The sequence below is a fragment of the Oncorhynchus nerka genome, linkage group LG9b (genome assembly GCF_034236695.1).
Source record: "Oncorhynchus nerka isolate Pitt River linkage group LG9b, Oner_Uvic_2.0, whole genome shotgun sequence".
Lineage (NCBI taxonomy): Eukaryota > Metazoa > Chordata > Actinopteri > Salmoniformes > Salmonidae > Oncorhynchus > Oncorhynchus nerka.
Window position 1 is genome coordinate 26932912 of NC_088424.1, and position 18290 is coordinate 26951201.

General features: G+C 43.0%; 1 protein-coding gene across 1 annotated transcript in view; it reads left to right on the top strand.

Moving 5' to 3' along the window:
* Positions 1–18290, top strand: part of LOC115114524 (PH domain leucine-rich repeat protein phosphatase 1-like) — an 82592-nt gene that overhangs the window by 44512 nt on the left and 19790 nt on the right. The window contains exons 2-3 of the mRNA XM_029642829.2: positions 14574–14770; positions 17664–17789. Of these exons, the coding sequence (XP_029498689.1) occupies positions 14574–14770; positions 17664–17789 (323 nt within the window). The remainder of the gene's footprint in view (positions 1–14573; positions 14771–17663; positions 17790–18290) is intronic.

The following is an 18290-nucleotide window of genomic DNA, read 5'->3' on the forward strand; positions in this document are numbered from 1 at the left end:
CTATATACAGTGTTGTAATGTCATATAACGGCTATATACAGTGTTGTAATGTCATATAATGGCTATATACAGTGTTGTAATGTCATATAACGGCTATATACAGTGTTGTAATGTCATATAATGGCTATATACAGTGTTGTGATGTCATATAATGGCTATATACAGTGTTGTAATGTCATATAATGGCTATATACAGTGTTGTAATGTCATATAATGGCTATATACAGTGTTGTAATGTCATATAATGGCTATATACAGTGTTGTAATGTCATATACCGGCTATATACAGTGTTGTAATGTCATATAATGGCTATATACAGTGTTGTAATGTCATATAATGGCTATATACAGTGTTGTAATGTCATATAATGGCTATATACAGTGTTGTAATGTCATATAATGGCTATATACAGTGTTGTAATGTCATATAATGGCTATATACAGTGTTGTAATGTCATATAATGGCTATATACAGTGATGTAATGTCATATAATGGCTATATACAGTGTTGTAATGTCATATAATGGCTATATACAGTGATGTAATGTCATATAATGGCTATATACAGTGTTGTAATGTCATATAATGGCTATATACAGTGTTGTAATGTCATATAATGGCTATATACAGTGTTGTAATGTCATATAACGGCTATATACAGTGTTGTAATGTCATATAACGGCTATATACAGTGTTGTAATGTCATATAACGGCTATATACAGTGTTGTAATGTCATATAACGGCTATAGACAGTGTTGTAATGTCATATAACGGCTATAGACAGTGTTGTAATGTCATATAACGGCTATAGACAGTGTTGTAATGTCATATAACGGCTATAGACAGTGTTGTAATGTCATATAATGGCTATAGACAGTGTTGTAATGTCATATAATGGCTATAAACAGTGTTGTAATGTCATATAATGGCTATAGACAGTGTTGTAATGTCATATAATGGCTATAGACAGTGTTGTAATGTCATATAATGGCTATATACAGTGTTGTAATGTCATATAATGGCTATATACAGTGTTGTAATGTCATATAATGGCTATATACAGTGTTGTAATGTCATATAATGGCTATATACAGTGTTGTAATGTCATATAATGGCTATAGACAGTGTTGTAATGTCATATAATGGCTATAGACAGTGTTGTAATGTCATATAATGGCTATAGACAGTGTTGTAATGTCATATAATGGCTATATACATTGTTGTAATGTCATATAATGGCTATATACAGTGTTGTAATGTCATATAATGGCTATATACAGTGTTGTAATGTCATATCATGGCTATATACAGTGTTGTAATGTCATATCATGGCTATATACAGTGTTGTAATGTCATATAATGGCTATATACAGTGTTGTAATGTCATATAATGGCTATATACAGTGTTGTAATGTCATATAATGGCTATATACAGTGTTGTAATGTCATATCATGGCTATATACAGTGTTGTAATGTCATATCATGGCTATATACAGTGTTGTAATGTCATATAATGGCTATATACAGTGTTGTAATGTCATATAATGGCTATATACAGTGTTGTAATGTCATATAATGGCTATATACAGTGTTGTAATGTCATATCATGGCTATATACAGTGTTGTAATGTCATATCATGGCTATATACAGTGTTGTAATGTCATATAATGGCTATATACAGTGTTGTAATGTCATATCATGGCTATATACAGTGTTGTAATGTCATATCATGGCTATATACAGTGTTGTAATGTCATATAATGGCTATATACAGTGTTGTAATGTCATATCATGGCTATATACAGTGTTGTTATGTCATATCATGGCTATATACAGTGTTGTTATGTCATATAATGGCTATATACAGTGTTGTAATGTCATATAATGGCTATATACAGTGTTGTAATGTCATATAATGGCTATATACAGTGTTGTAATGATCTGCAAATAGTTCAAGTACAAAGGGTGAAATAAATAAACATAAATATGGGTTATATTTTCAATGGTGTTTGTTCTTCACTGGTTGCCCTTTTCTTTTGGCAACAGGTGCTGTGATGGCACACTGTGGTATTTTACCCAATAGATAAACTCTTATCAAAATTGGGTTTGTTTTTGAATTGTTTGAGGGAAATGTGTCTCGAATATGGTCATACATTTGGCAGGATAGGATGTGTATCTGATTATCCACCTCATTTTGTGGGCAGGCATGGGGACATAGGCAGACCTGGTTCTCAAGAGGAGGCAGGCTATGGCGGCGTCTCTCAATAGCAAGGCTATGCTCACTGAGTCTGTACATAGGCGAGGATTTTCTTCATTTAGGCTCCGTCACAGTGGTCAGGTATTCTGCCACTGTGTACTCTCTGTTTAGGGCCAGATAGCATTCCAATTTGCTATGTTTTGATTATTTCCAGTGTGTCAAATAGTTCACTTTTTGCTTTCTCAAAATTTGGTTGGGTCGAAATGTGTTTCTGTCCTGGGGCTCTGTGAGGTCTGTTTGTGTTTGTGAACTGATCCCCAGAACCAGCTGGCTGAGGGGACTCTTCTCTACATTAATCTCTCTATAGGTGAGGGCTTTGTGGTGGAATGTGTGGGCGTCACTTCCTTTTAGGTGGTTGTAGAATTGAACAGCAATATTCTGGATGTTGAGAACTAGTGGGTATAGTCCTCATTCTGCTCTGCATACATTGTTTGCGGTTTGCGTTGTACATTAAGTATATTTTTGCAAAATTCTGCATACAGAGTCTCAATTGGGTGTTTGTCCCATTTTGTGAATTATTGGTCGGTGAGTGGGCCCCAGACCTCACAACCAATGGGTTGGCAATGGGTTCGATAACTGATTCAAGTATTTTTTGCCAGATCCTAATTGGTATGTCGGATGTAATGTTCTTTTTGATAGCATAGAAGGCCTTTCTTGCCTTGTCTGCACTGTTCTAGTGCCCTTGCCAATTCGTTGATATACATGTTGAAGAGGGTGGGGCTTAAGCTGCATCCCTGTCTCACCCAATGGCATGTGGAAATAAATGTGTTTTTTCAAATAATTTTAAACACACACTTGTTGTTTGTACATGGATTTTATAATGTGGCATGTTTTCCCCCCAACAACACTTTACATCAATGTGCATAGCAGACCCTTATACAAAATTTAGTCAAAAGTTTTTTTTTAAATCAACGAAGCATGTGAAGACTTTGCCTTCGTTTTGGTTTGTTTGTTTGTCAATTAGGGTGTGCAGGGTAAATACTTGCTCTGTCATACGGTAATTTGGTAAAAAGCCAATTTGACACCGGTTAGTTGAGGTAATATGTACATGAAGGTAGAGTTATTAAAGTGACTATACACAGATGATTACAACCGAGAGAAGCAGTGGTGTAAAAGAGGGGAGTAATGCAAATAGTCTGGGTAGCCTTTTGGTTAGGTGTTCATTGAGAGGTTGTTGTCCTGGCACCACACAGCCAGGTCTCTGACCTCCTCCCTATAGGCTGTCTCATTGTTGTCGGTGATCAGGCACTGTTGTCATCATCAAACTTAATGATGGTGTTGGAGTCGTGCCTGGCCATGCAGTCATGAGTGAACAGAGTGTACAGGAAGGGACTGAGAACGCACCCCTGAGGGGCCCCTGTGTTGAGGATCAGCGTGGCGGATGTGTTGTTACCTACCCTTACCATCTGAGGGTGGCCCAGGATCCAGTTGCAGAGGGAGGTGTTTAGTCCCAGGGTCCTTAGCTTATTGATGAGCTTTGAGGGCACAATGGTGTTGAACGCAGAGCTGTAATCAACGAATAGCATTCTCACATAGGCATTCCTTTTGTCCAGGTGGGAAAGGGCAGTGTGGAGTGCAATAGAGATTGCATCATATGTGGATCTGTTTGGGCGGTATGCAAATTGGAGTGGGTCTAGAGTTTCTGGGATAATGATGTTTATGTGAGCCATGACCAGCCTTTCAAAGCACTTCATGGCTACAGACGTGAGTGCTAGTCATTTAGGCAGGTTACCTTAGTGCTCTTGGGCACAAGCACTATGGTGGTCTGCTTAAAACATGTTGCTATTACAAACTCGGACAGAGACAGGTTGAAAATGTCAGTGAAGACACTTGCTTGCAGTACACGTCCTGGTAATCCATCTGGCCCTGCGGCCTTGTGAATGTTGACCTGTTTTAAGGTCTTACATCGGCTGCGGAGAGCATAATCACAGTCTTCCAGAACAGCTGGTGCTCTCATGCATGTTTCAGTGTTATTTGCCTCGAAGCAGGAATCAGGATGATAGAAATATGGTCAGATTTGGCAAATGGAGGGTGAGGGAGAGCTTTATATGTACAGTTGAAGTCGGAAGTTTACATATACTTAGGTTGGAGTCATTAAAATTAGTTTTTCAACCATTCCACAAATTTCTTGTTAACAAACTATAGTGTTGGCAAGTCGGTTAGGACATCTACTTTGTGCATGACACAAGTTTACATACACTAAGTTGACAGCTTGGAAAATTCCAGAAAATACTGTCATGGCTTTAGAAGCTTCTGATAGGCTAATTAACATCATTTGAGTCAATTGGAGGTGTACCTGTGGATGTATTTCAAGGCCTACCTTCAAACTCAGTGCATCTTTGCATGACATCATTGGAAAATCAAAGGAAATCAGCCAAGACCTCATATTTATTTATTTTTTAGACCTCCACAAGTCTGGTACATCCTTGGGAGCAATTTCCAAACACCTGAAGGTACCACGTTCATCTGTACAAACAATAGTACGCAAGTATAAACACCATAGGACCACGCAGCCATCATTCCACTCAGGAAGTAGACGCGTTCTGTCTCCTAGAGATGAACATACTTTGGTGTGAAAGTGCAAATCAATCCCAGAACAACAACAAAGGACCTTGTGAAGATTCTAGAGGGAACCGGTACAAAAGTATCTATATCCACAGTAAAACGAGTCCTATATTGACATAACCTGAAAGGCCGCTCAGCAAGGAAGAAGCCACTGCTCCAAAACCGCCATAAAAAAGCTAGGCTACGGTTTGCAACTGCACATGGGGACAAATATCATACTTTTTGGAGAAATGTCCTCTGGTTTGATTAAACAAAAATAGAACTGTTTGGCCATAATGACCATCGTTATGTTTGGAGGAAAAAGGGGAAGGCTTGCAGGGAAAGAACACCATCCCAACCGTGAAGCATGGGGGTGGCAGCATCATGTTGTGGGGGTGCTTTGCAGCAGGAGGGACTGGTGCACTTCACAAAATAGATGGCATCATGAGGGAGAACAAATATATGGATATATTGAAGCAACATCTCAAGACATCATGACAGTCATGACGTTAAAGCTTGGTCCAAATGGGTCTTCCAAATGGACAATGACCCCAAGCATACTTCCAAAGTTGTGGCAAAATGGCTTAAGGACAACAAAGTCAAGGTATTGGAGTAGCCATCACAAAACCCTGACCTCAATCCCATAGAAGATTTGTGGGCAGAATTGAAAAAGCGTGTGCGAGCGAAGAGGCCTACAAACAGGACTCAGTTACACCAACTCTGTGTGGAGGAACGGGCCAAAATTCACCCAACTTATTTTGGGAAGCTTGTGGAAGGCTACCCAAAATGGTTGACCTAAGTTAAACAATTTAAAGGCAATGCTACCAAATTCTAATTGAGTATATGTAAACTTCGGACCCACTGGGAATGTGACGAAAGAAATAAAAGCTGAAATAAATAAATCTCTCTACTATTATTCTGACATTTCACATTTTAAAAATAAGTGGTGATCCTAACTGACCTAAGACAGGGATTTTTTACTTGGTTTAAATGTCAGGAATTGTGAAAAACTGAGTTTAAATGTATTTGGCTAAGATGTATGTAAACGTCTGACTTTAACTGTATCTCTGTGTGTGGAGTAACAGTCATCCAGAGTTTTTTTTTCCTGTGGTTGCACATTTAACATGCTGTTAGAAATTTGGTAAAACAGATTTAAGTGTCCCTGCATTAAATTCCCCGGCTACTAGGAGCGCCGCCTCTGGGTGAGCGTTTTGTTTTTTGCTTGCGTTTTGTTGTTTGCTTATGTCAGACTACAGCTCATTCAATGCTGTCTTAGTGCCAGCCTCAGTCTGTGGTGGTATGTAAACAGCTACGAAAAATACAGATAAACTCTCTAGGTAGATAGTGTGGTCTACAGTTTATCATGAGATACTCTACCTCAGGCGAGCAGTAGCGCAAGACTTCCTTAGATATATATATATATATAGTCCACCGCCCCTTGTCTTACCTGTTCTTTCCTGCCGGTGCAGCATATAACCAGCTAGCTGTATGTTGATAGTGTCAGGAGAGGGGGATGTTGTTTTTTTACTGTTTTCCAGAAGTGGTTAGAGTCTATGGATTCTTCAATTACATTGAGCTGATTTCTGATGTGCTGTTCCTTCATTTTCCGTACTGTATTTCTGTTTTGTTTGTGATTCGCCATAGTGAAGGCGTAGGCTCGGGGTCTTTATGTTTTTGGTTGGGTAAGTTTGTTCATTTCTTTAGGTTTTTGCAGTCTTCATCAAACCATTTGTCATTGTTATACATTTTTGCCGTTGTTCTGTTTGAAATTCTTAGATTTGAGAGGGAAGTTGAGAGGTCAAATATACTGTTTAGGTTTTCTACTGCCAAGTTTACACCTTCACTATTACAGTGAAATGTTTTGACCAGGAAGTTGTCTAAAAGGGATTGAATTTGTGGTTGTCCAATAGTTTTTTGGTAGGTTGCCATACTTCTTTACTTGCATCTGTAACATTTCTTGATGTTATTCAGTTCCTTTGGCTTTGATGCCTCAATTTCTTTTTCACTCTCCCTCATATGTTGGCTGTTACTCACTTCCTCTCTTTCTTACCTTCTTCAAAATCTCATTACTCCTTTTCACTGTCAGTGGTGGAAAACAACAGTCATCAAACATAGGTTGATGATAATAAAAAGCCTCTGAAGGATGTACTACAGTAGCTGTATTATTTTGAACACTCTTCGACAGTGATGCGTCTCTCCCGCTCCTCAGCAGTGAGAAAGGCCTCGATACAACACCTCAGATCATATCAATCTCATACAGGAGGACAGAGGATGTCTCTCTCCAGCTCCTCAGCAGTGAGAAAGGCCTTGATACAACACCTCAGATCATATCAATCTCATACAGGAGGACAGAGGATGTCTCTCTCCAGCTCCTCAGCAGTGAGAAAGGCCTCGATACAACACCTCAGATCATATCAATCTCATACAGGAGGACAGAGGATGTCTCTCTCCAGCTCCTCAGCAGTGAGAAAGGCCTCGATACAACACCTCAGATCATATCAATCTCATACAGGAGGACAGAGGATGTCTCTCTCCAGCTCCTCAGCAGTGAGAAAGGCCTCGATACAACACCTCAGATCATATCAATCTCATACAGGAGGACAGAGGATGTCTCTCTCCAGCTCCTCAGCAGTGAGAAAGGCCTCGATACAACACCTCAGATCATATCAATCTCATACAGGAGGACAGAGGATGTCTCTCTCCAGCTCCTCAGCAGTGAGAAAGGCCTTGATACAACACCTCAGATCATATCAATCTCATACAGGAGGACAGAGGATGTCTCTCTCCAGCTCCTCAGCAGTGAGAAAGGCCTTGATACAACACCTCAGATCATATCAATCTCATACAGGAGGACAGAGGATGTCTCTCTCCAGCTCCTCAGCAGTGAGAAAGGCCTCGATACAACACCTCAGATCATATCAATCTCATACAGGAGGACAGAGGATGTCTCTCTCCAGCTCCTCAGCAGTGAGAAAGGCCTCGATACAACACCTCAGATCATATCAATCTCATACAGGAGGACAGAGGATGTCTCTCTCCAGCTCCTCAGCAGTGAGAAAGGCCTTGATACAACACCTCAGATCATATCAATCTCATACAGGAGGACAGAGGATGTCTCTCTCCAGCTCCTCAGCAGTGAGAAAGGCCTTGATACAACACCTCAGATCATATCAATCTCATACAGGAGGACAGAGGATGTCTCTCTCCAGCTCCTCAGCAGTGAGAAAGGCCTCGATACAACACCTCAGATCATATCAATCTCATACAGGAGGACAGAGGATGTCTCTCTCCAGCTCCTCAGTAGTGAGAAAGGCCTCGATACAACACCTCAGATCATATCAATCTCATACAGGAGGACAGAGGATGTCTCTCTCCAGCTCCTCAGCAGTGAGAAAGGCGTCGATACAACACCTCAGATCATATCAATCTCATACAGGAGGACAGAGGATGTCTCTCTCCAGCTCCTCAGCAGTGAGAAAGGCCTTGATACAACACCTCAGATCATATCAATCTCATACAGGAGGACAGAGGATGTCTCTCCCGCTCCTCAGCAGTGAGAAAGGCCTTGATACAACACCTCAGATCATATCAATCTCATACAGGAGGACAGAGGATGTCTCTCTCCAGCTCCTCAGCAGTGAGAAAGGCCTCGATACAACACCTCAGATCATATCAATCTCATACAGGAGGACAGAGGATGTCTCTCTCCAGCTCCTCAGCAGTGAGAAAGGCCTTGATACAACACCTCAGATCATATCAATCTCATACAGGAGGACAGAGGATGTCTCTCTCCAGCTCCTCAGCAGTGAGAAAGGCCTCGATACAACACCTCAGATCATATCAATCTCATACAGGAGGACAGAGGATGTCTCTCTCCAGCTCCTCAGCAGTGAGAAAGGCCTCGATACAACACCTCAGATCATATCAATCTCATACAGGAGGACAGAGGATGTCTCTCTCCAGCTCCTCAGCAGTGAGAAAGGCCTCGATACAACACCTCAGATCATATCAATCTCATACAGGAGGACAGAGGATGCGTCACAAATGGCAAACTATTCCGACAATAGTGCACTACTTTTGACCAGGGCACTATATAGGGAATAGGGTGCCATTTGGGATGCACACTGCTGTAAGAGGCAGCCAAGACCCGGCAGCAGGAGACGGTTGTAGCCTGAACACAAACCCTCCTTTACACTACTTTAGCAATACATTTCTCATCTGTCCCGGTCCACAGCACCATAGCATTCATTGTAAGTAAGTGGGGCTTGTTGTCATTCCCAGCCAGGTGTGTGGTGTGTAATATGGGTCAGAGCCCTGTAGTACAGCATGCCCAGGCCCAGTGGTGGAGGTGTCTGTGCTGCAGTGTCTTGTTTCATTAGCGGGTCAGCCTGATTATACGTGTGTAGTGAGGAGGACCGGTGGTAAGGGAAGTGGCCTGGTTATCACACAGGGGAGGGGCTTACACACTTAAATATGAGAAGTTGTTACCGGGTAAGATCTGGGATTAGCTTAAACCTCCCTGCATTACTATGCTTTGTGCCATACAAGCCATGAATATGTGTCTGGATTTGGCCATGTGTCTTGAAGTTAGTGTGTGTTGGGGTGGAAAGGGGAAACGAAGGCCTTTCCTGAGCTTGGTGGAAGGTGAAGGAAGCCGTCCTGAGAAACCGGCAACAAACACCCCAAACACACACCACTCCCTACTCTCACATGTGTCCCAAAGCACCTCAACAGACTCCTAGAACCCCCCACATGCACAAAACCAAGGCCTTGGTGTCCTTTTGACCTAAGGCCTTGCATTGCTTCCATCACCAAGGTCTACCTTTCAGTTGAATATACACATGGCCTAACACATGCAGTTGTCCTTGCTCCGATGGCTCGGTTGGTTAGAGCATGGTTCTTGCACCACCAGGGTTGTGGGTTTGATTCCAGCATGAGACTAAATGCGACCACTGAATTAGCATATTGTTCTCCGCCAATGGTGATGTCAAGAAGTTTCCACCCCTGGGCCCCATGTAAACACTATGCTCACATAGGAGCCCCACACAGCCAGGGTAGTGGTCTGGTCTACACACAGACAGACCCACAAAGCTCTGATGCACATGGAGACGGTTTACCACTGTCACAGAGTGAGTGAGTGCTTGCGTCGGTGGGTGGCGACTGTGTGTTTTTGTGTTTGTTGAGCACGAGTGTATAGGGTGTGTGTGAGGTTTGGGTTGTTTGTGTGTGTTTTCACATATGCGTATGTTCAAGAGAAAGTGTTCCAGTAAGGCCCGAAGTACAGTGAGATTGACCATGTGACATATTGAGTCTAAAGCTGATAAATCATTTGTTTATTCCAACAATGTCTCCTCCCACTCGAAAGCTCAAGAATGAAAATGAACTGGGTTGCACTGTAAAGAGGTGAGGTGCATCACTTCTGAACTGTAAACCCCAGCTAGTGAGTTACTGGAACACTACCTCTGTACTGTACTTTACCACACACTCAGTATTTTACCAGGCAGATGTCCATTTGCAAAGTAGGTTATTGATTTGATTTCAACCTGAAAATGAGATCAAAGAATTTAGTTAAGGTCACTGAATAGTAATGATGCAGAGGGAAAACATGCTCATCACAGTAGCTCATTATTCCAACTATTTTGCCCTTTTCTCAGTTTGTTTTTCAGAACATGAGGTCTTCCTCAGTGAATGAATTTTTCAACCTTAGTTTGAATATTCTAATGCTTTAATGTCCCCCTTGATCTCTGACAATATCAAGACTACTTCAGTAATTTTGTATATGTTTTTTATTCTGGATCCTGGGGTCCAATCACAATAACATACAACACATACCACATTATTACACACTACTCTACCACGACAATACAACACATTATTCGTCTGTACAGCAAGCCTCCTGTGTTAGTCTGTACAGCAAGCCTCCTGTGTTAGTCTGTACAGCAAGCCTCCTGTGTTAGTCTGTACAGCAAGCCTCCTGTGTTAGTCTGTACAGCAAGCCTCCTGTGTTAGTCTGTACAGCAAGCCTCCTGTGTTAGTCTGTACAGCAAGCCTCCTGTGTTAGTCTGTACAGCAAGCCTCCTGTGTTAGTCTGTACAGCAAGCCTCCTGTGTTAGTCTGTACAGCAAGCCTCCTGTGTTAGTCTGTACAGCAGCCTCCTGTGTTAGTCTGTACAGCAAGCCTCCTGTGTTAGTCTGTACAGCAGCCTCCTGTGTTAGTCTGTACAGCAAGCCTCCTGTGTTAGTCTGTACAGCAGCTTCCTGTGTTAGTCTGTACAGCAGCCTCCTGTGTTAGTCTGTACAGCAGCCTCCTGTGTTAGTCTGTACAGCAAGCCTCCTGTGTTAGTCTGTACAGCAAGCCTCCTGTGTTAGTCTGTACAGCAAGCCTCCTGTGTTAGTCTGTACAGCAAGCCTCCTGTGTTAGTCTGTACAGCAAGCCTCCTGTGTTAGTCTGTACAGCAAGCCTCCTGTGTTAGTCTGTACAGCAGCCTCCTGTGTTAGTCTGTACAGCAGCCTCCTGTGTTAGTCTGTACAGCAGCCTCCTGTGTTAGTCTGTACAGCAGCCTCCTGTGTTAGTCTGTACAGCAGCCTCCTGTGTTAGTCTGTACAGCAGCCTCCTGTGTTAGTCTGTACAGCAGCCTCCTGTGTTAGTCTGTACAGCAGCCTCCTGTGTTAGTCTGTACAGCAGCCTCCTGTGTTAGTCTGTACAGCAGCCTCCTGTGTTAGTCTGTACAGCAGCCTCCTGTGTTAGTCTGTACAGCAGCCTCCTGTGTTAGTCTGTACAGCAGCCTCCTGTGTTAGTCTGTACAGCAGCCTCCTGTGTTAGTCTGTACAGCAGCCTCCTGTGTTAGTCTGTACAGCAGCCTCCTGTGTTAGTCTGTACAGCAGCCTCCTGTGTTAGTCTGTACAGCAGCCTCCTGTGTTAGTCTGTACAGCAAGCCTCCTGTGTTAGTCTGTACAGCAGCCTCCTGTGTTAGTCTGTACAGCAGCCTCCTGTGTTAGTCTGCATGTAAGAGCTTGTCCTGGTACTTAGTTAGTACTTACCTCGTAGTATGACACTGCCGTCTCTCTCTAGCGCTTTCCCTCTTAGAAAAAAGGGTTCTGTATAAAGGGTTCTATGAGCGAGAGAGTCACAGAAGGGAAATGAACAGATGGATGGATTTATGAAAGGAATAAAGACAGCTCAAAGACTGATAGAACAAATTAGTGTTGAAGTAGAGGAGAGCACCTGTCATCATCCAATCTATAATCTGACTATCACTGTTAGGGGAAAAAAAGCTATTCAGCGCCAAATGCTTCATGCTGCTGACTGTTTAGTGCTTATGCTAACCCAGCGTTGTGTTGACTGTGTGCTGAGTTTTAGGCTACTACACTATTAAACTATTCTTATCTCAGTGTTGACTGTGTGCTTAGAGAGTACAGAGTAAATACAGAGTAAAAACACTGAGTGAGAATATATACTGAGTGTACAAAACATTAAGGACACCTTGCTAATATTGAGTTGCATACCCTTTTTACAGCCTCAATTAATCGGGGCATGGGACTCTACAAGGTGTCGAAAGCGTTCCACAGGGATGCTGGTCCATGTTGACTCCAATGCTTCCCACAGTTGTGACAAGTTGACTGGATGTCCTTAAGGTGGTGGACCATCTTGATACACATGGGAACTGTTGAGTGTGAAAAACCCAGCAGCGTTGCAGTTCTTGAGACAAACCAGTGGCACCTACTACCATACTCCGTTCAAAGGCACTTAAATACACTGCTCAAAGAAATAAAGGGAACAGTAAAATAATACATCCTAGATCTGAATGAATGAAATATTCTTATTAAATACTTATTTCTTTACATAGTTGAATATGCTGACAACAAAATCACAGAAAAATTATCAATGGAAATCAAATTTATCAACCCATGGAGGTCTGGATTTGGAGTCACACTGAAAATTAAAGTGGAAAACCACACTACAAGCTGATCCAACTTTGATGTAATGTCCTTAAAACAAGTCAAAATGAGGCTCAGTAGTGTGTGTGGCCTCCACGTGCCTGTATGACCTCCCAACAATGGCTGGGCATGCTCCTGATGAGGTGGCGGATGGTCTCCTGAGGGATCTCCTCCCAGACCTGGACTAAAGCATCCGCCAACTCCTGGACAGTATGTGGTGCAATGTGGCGTTGGTGGATGGAGCGAGACATGATGTCCCAGATGTGCTCAATTGGATTCAGGACTGTGGAACGGGCGGGCCAGTCCATAGCATCAATGCCTTCCTCTTGCAGGAACTGCTGACACATTCCAGCCACATGAGGTCTAGCATTGTCTTGCATTAGGAGGAACCCATTGCCAACCGCACCAGCATATGGTCTCACGAGGGGTCTGAGGATCTCATCTCGGTACCTAATGGCAGTCAGGTTACCTCTGGCGAGCACATGGTGGCCCCCCACACCATGACTGACCCACCGCCAAACCGTTCATGCTGGAGGATGTTGCAGGCAGCAGAACGTTCTCCAGACTGTCACGCCTGTCACATGTGCTCAGTGTGAACCTGCTTTCATCTGTGAGGAGCACAGGGCGCCCGTGGCGAATTTGCCCATCTTGGTGTTCTCTGGCAAATGAAAAACGTCCTGCACGGTGTTGGGCTGTATGCACAACCCCCACCTGTGGACGTCGGGCCCTCATACCACCCTCATGGAGTCTGTTTCTGACCGTTTGAGCAGACACATGCACATTTGTGGCCTGCTGGAGGTAATTTTGCAGGGCTCTGGCAGTGCTCCTCCTGCTCCTCCTTGCACAAAGGCAGAGGTAGCGGTCCTGCTGCTGGGTTGTTGCCCTCCTACGGCCTCCTCCACGTCTCCTGATGTACTGGCCTGTCTCCTGGTAGCCCCTCCATGCTCTGGACACTACGCTGACAGACACAGCAAACTTTCTTGCCACAGCTCGCATTGATGTGCCATCCTGGATGAGCTGCACTACCTGAGCCACTTGTGTGGGTTGTAGACTCCGTCTCATGCTACCACTAGAGTGAAAGCACCGCCAACATTCAAAGTGACCAAAACATCAGCCAGAAAGCATAGGAACTGAGAAGTGGTCTGTGGTCCCCACCTGCAGAACCACTCCTTTAATGGGGTTGTCTTGCTAATTGCCTATAATTTCCACCTGTTGTCTATTCCATTTGCAAAACATCATGTGAAATGTATTGTCAATCAGTGTTGCTTCCTATGTGGACAGTTTGATTTCACAGAAGTGTGATTGACTTGGAGTTACATTGTGTTGTTTAAGTGTTCCCTTTATTTTTTTGAGCAGTGTATTTTGTCTTGCCCATTCAACCTCTGAATGGCACACATACAAAAGCCATGTCTCAAATGTCTCAAGGCTTAAAAATCCTTCTTTAACCTGTCTCCTCCCCTTCATCTACACTGATTGAAGTGTATTTAACAGGTGACATCAATAAGGGAGCATAGCTTTCACCTGGATTCACCTTGTCAGTCTATGGCATGGGAAGAGCAGGTGTCGTTAATGTTTTGTACAATAAGTGTATATTATATGTACTGTATGTACATAAAAAAATATTATTATTTTTCTTTATAGTAATACATTATTACTATGTCACTTTATTAGCATCAGGCTAATAGATACTTTAAGTACTGAGGCAGCACTCAGGTCTCTGTGCTACTGGCCCTGTTTTGAGTTAGCTGGATGCTAACTGTATCCCCCTCAGCTGTGTTTTATGTTAGCTGGATGCTAACTATGCTAACTCCCTCTCCTTGTGTATGTTCCAGGGAAGCCCCACAGCATTGAGAGCTCGGAGCGCGTGCAGCTGTCGGGGACCTATAACGTCCGCAAAGGGAAACTCCTGCTACCAGTAAACCGGTGGACCAGACGCCAGGTCATCCTGTGTGGCACCTGCCTCATCGTCTCCTCCGTCAAAGACAGCCACACGGGCAAGATGCACATCCTGCCCCTCATCGGAGGAAAGGTACAGTAAGACACGGACTGCTGTTACTTACCCCATAGAAATAGAATGACTAAAATAGACATCCCCATTCAGTAGAATCACAAAGTTTCAACAAACCTCCCTTTACTGTGTCATCGCCAACTTTCCTATTCCATTTCCATTTGTCTTCATTTGTGTGTCATCAGTGTGCAATCATAGAGATAAATCAACAGTCTTTAATCAACTCAGGGACAGAATCCTGGTGAAGGGCCAATAAGCCATCATTGCAAATCAATGTTAACTCTTCCAACGTCTTATTTCTTATCTGTTTTCCCCACATGATGAAGTACTCTATACCCTCAATGAATTCTCAGCCTATTTACCTTGTCTTCCAATTTAAGTCTTATCGTGGTTCTGCCTAGTTTCCCTATAAATACATTTTCTGGCTTGGCATTTCTCATTCCAAAAGGGGAATTAGGGAGGTTGCCGTTGGTTAATGGCTGTTATCCCTTTATGGCTTTATGGCTGTGTATCAGCAGCAGGGAAGGATAGACCGGCCCATTGAATCAGCCCTAAGGGCCCTCCTGAAAGAGGCTTTCGATCACCCTGCCTCACACTGTAGCTAGCTATACAAAGGACTGTCCACATCCCACCACATCCACAGCTCAAACATCATGTAATGCACAAGACACAACCTCTAGATCACCATTCATCTCCACAGTGTGTGTGTGCATGAGTGCATGTACCGTATGTGTGTGTTTGCGTATGCAATTATAATCCTATCTACATGTGCATACATGTTCGTGTGTGTCTATATTTACGCTTGACGGAAAATTGCAGACTAAGGCCATTTAATATGAACATCTTAATCTCTGCTGCTGATGTCACTAAACAGAGCCATGATCTGTTAAATAGAAGAGATTCACAAATAGGGATTGTCTGGTCTACTGAAAAGTCCCTGGGTTATTATTGGTTTATTCGGATCCCTGTTAGCTTTTGCCGAAACAGCAGTTACTCTTCCTTGGGTCCACAAAAACATGACAAATAACAATACACTGGTACACTGAGACAAGAACAGTCACACAAATGATCTCTCCCTCAGTGTGGGCGTCTGTGTGTGTGTTCTTTGTTCAGTCAGTGCCCCTAAAGATGTTTAGCCTGTGTGTCTAAACCTAAAAGGTGTGTATGTTGTCTTGTGTCTTGTCAAACTCTATTTGTTTTCAGCCAATGGTCATACAAATGTCTGTTCATCTTCTATTTATCTTACATTGTGTGTACAGTTGAAGTCGGAAGTGTACATACACCTTAGCCAAATACATTTAAACTCAGTTTTTCACAATTCCTGACATCTTATCCTAGTAAAAATCCCCTGTCTTAGGTCAGTTACGATCACCACATTATTTTAAGAATGTGAAATGTCAGAATAGTAGACTGATTTATTTCAGCTTTTTTTCTTTCATCACATTCCCATTGAGTCAGAAGTTTACATACACTCAATTAGTATTTGGTAGCATTGCCTTTAAATTGTTTAACTTGGGTCAAATGTTTTGGGTAGCCTTCCACAAGCTTCCCAAAATAAGTTTGGTGAATTTTGGCCCATTCCTCTTGACAGAGCTGGTGTAACTGAGTCATGTTTGTAGGCCTCCTTGCTCGTGCACACTTTTTCAGTTCTGCCCGCACATTATCTATAGGATTGAGGTCAGGGCTTTGATGGCCACTCCAATACCTTGACTTTGTTGTCCTTAAGCCATTTTGCCACAACTTTGGAAGTATGCTTGGGGTCATTGTCCATTTGGAAGACCCATTTGCTACCAAGCTTGAACTGACTGATGTCTTGATGTTGCTTCAAATTTCCATATAATTGTTCCCTCCTCATGATGCCATCTATTTTGTGAAGTGCACCAGTCCCTCCTGCAGCAAAGCACCCCCACAACATGATGCTGCCACCCCCGTGCTTCACTGTTGGGATGGTGTTCTTCACTTGCGAGCCTCCCCCTATTTCCTCCAAACATAACGGTGGTCATTATGGCCAAACAGTTCTATTTTTGTTTCATCAGACCAGAAGACATTTCTCCAAAAAGTACAGTCTTTGTCCCCATGTGCAGTTGCAAACCGTAGTCTGGCTTGTTTGTTGGTTTTGGAGCAGTGGCTTCTTCCTTGCTGAGCGGCCTTTCAGGTTATGTCGATATAGGACTCATTTTCCTGTGGATATAGATACTTTTGTACCCGTTTCCTACAGCATCTTCACAAGGTCCTTTTGCTGTTGTTCTGGGATTGATTTGCACTTTTCACACCAAAGTATGTTCATCTCTAGGAGACAGAACGCGTCTCCTTCCTGAGCGGTAAGACGGCTGCGTGGTCGTATGGTGTCTATACTTGCATACTATTGCTTGTACAGATGAACGTGGTACCTTCAGGAAATTGGAAATTGCTCACAAGGATGAACCAGACTTGGAGATCTACAATTTTGTTTTTGAGACAAGCAAAGAGGCACTGAGTTTGAAGGTAGGCCTTGAAATACATCCACAGGTACATCTCCAATTGACTCAAATGATGTTAATTAGCCTATCAGAAGCTTCTAAAGCCTCAACATAATTTTCTGGAATTGTCCAAGCTGTTTATATGCAGTCAACTTAGTGTATGTAAACTTCTGACGCACTGGAATTGTGATACAGTGAATTATAAGTGAAATAATCTGTCTGTAAACAATTGTTGGAAAAATGACTTGGCTCAGGGACCAAATAGATGTTCTAACCGACTTGCCAAAACTATAGGTTGTTAACAAGAAATTTGTGGAGTGGTTGAAAAACAAGTTTTAATGACAACCTAAGTGTATGTAAACTTCCGAATTCAGCTGTATGTCTTACCCTGAAGTGTGTGTGTGTGTGTGTGTGTGTGTGTGTTTTCTCTTGCCCTAACACCGGTGTGTGTGCAGGTGGAGGAGGTGAAGAAGCACAGCCACTCCCTGTTGTTCAGCTCAGCAGGGCCCCAGAGCCAGACCTACTATGTCAGCTTTGACAGCTTCACTGAACACCTGCGCTGGCATAGACACGCAGCCAAGGTACATTCACACAGTGTGCAGAGGAGTACAGCTCTGAGTGGCACAATATGAGATCCACAATAGCTTCCAGAGGTGTAACACATATATACTCACTCTCTCATGATCTTTCCTCTTCCTCATCCAAAGTGATGTAGGCCAAAGCCAGAAAACCTATTTTCTAAATATTATCAGGGACGAGCATGTCATGGAAGCCCAGGGGAACACTCAGAATAGAACCTGGAACTAGGAGGAGTGGCACAAGCACAAATCACAGACTGTAGAGTAGCTAGTTAATCATGTTCAGTGTGGGGAGTATTGTAGAGTACGGAGGTAAGGCGAGTATTGCGGAACTGGATTAAGTATGCAGTAGGATGGGCCACTATGACAGACAGCAGTAGATGTGCTGTAGATAGTATGTGGCCTGTTTGGTCCTGTCTCACTCACGGTTGACATCCTGACTTTCTCATTTTAAAAAGCTTGACACACACACATCCCAGCAGTGGAGATAATCATGTTTGACAC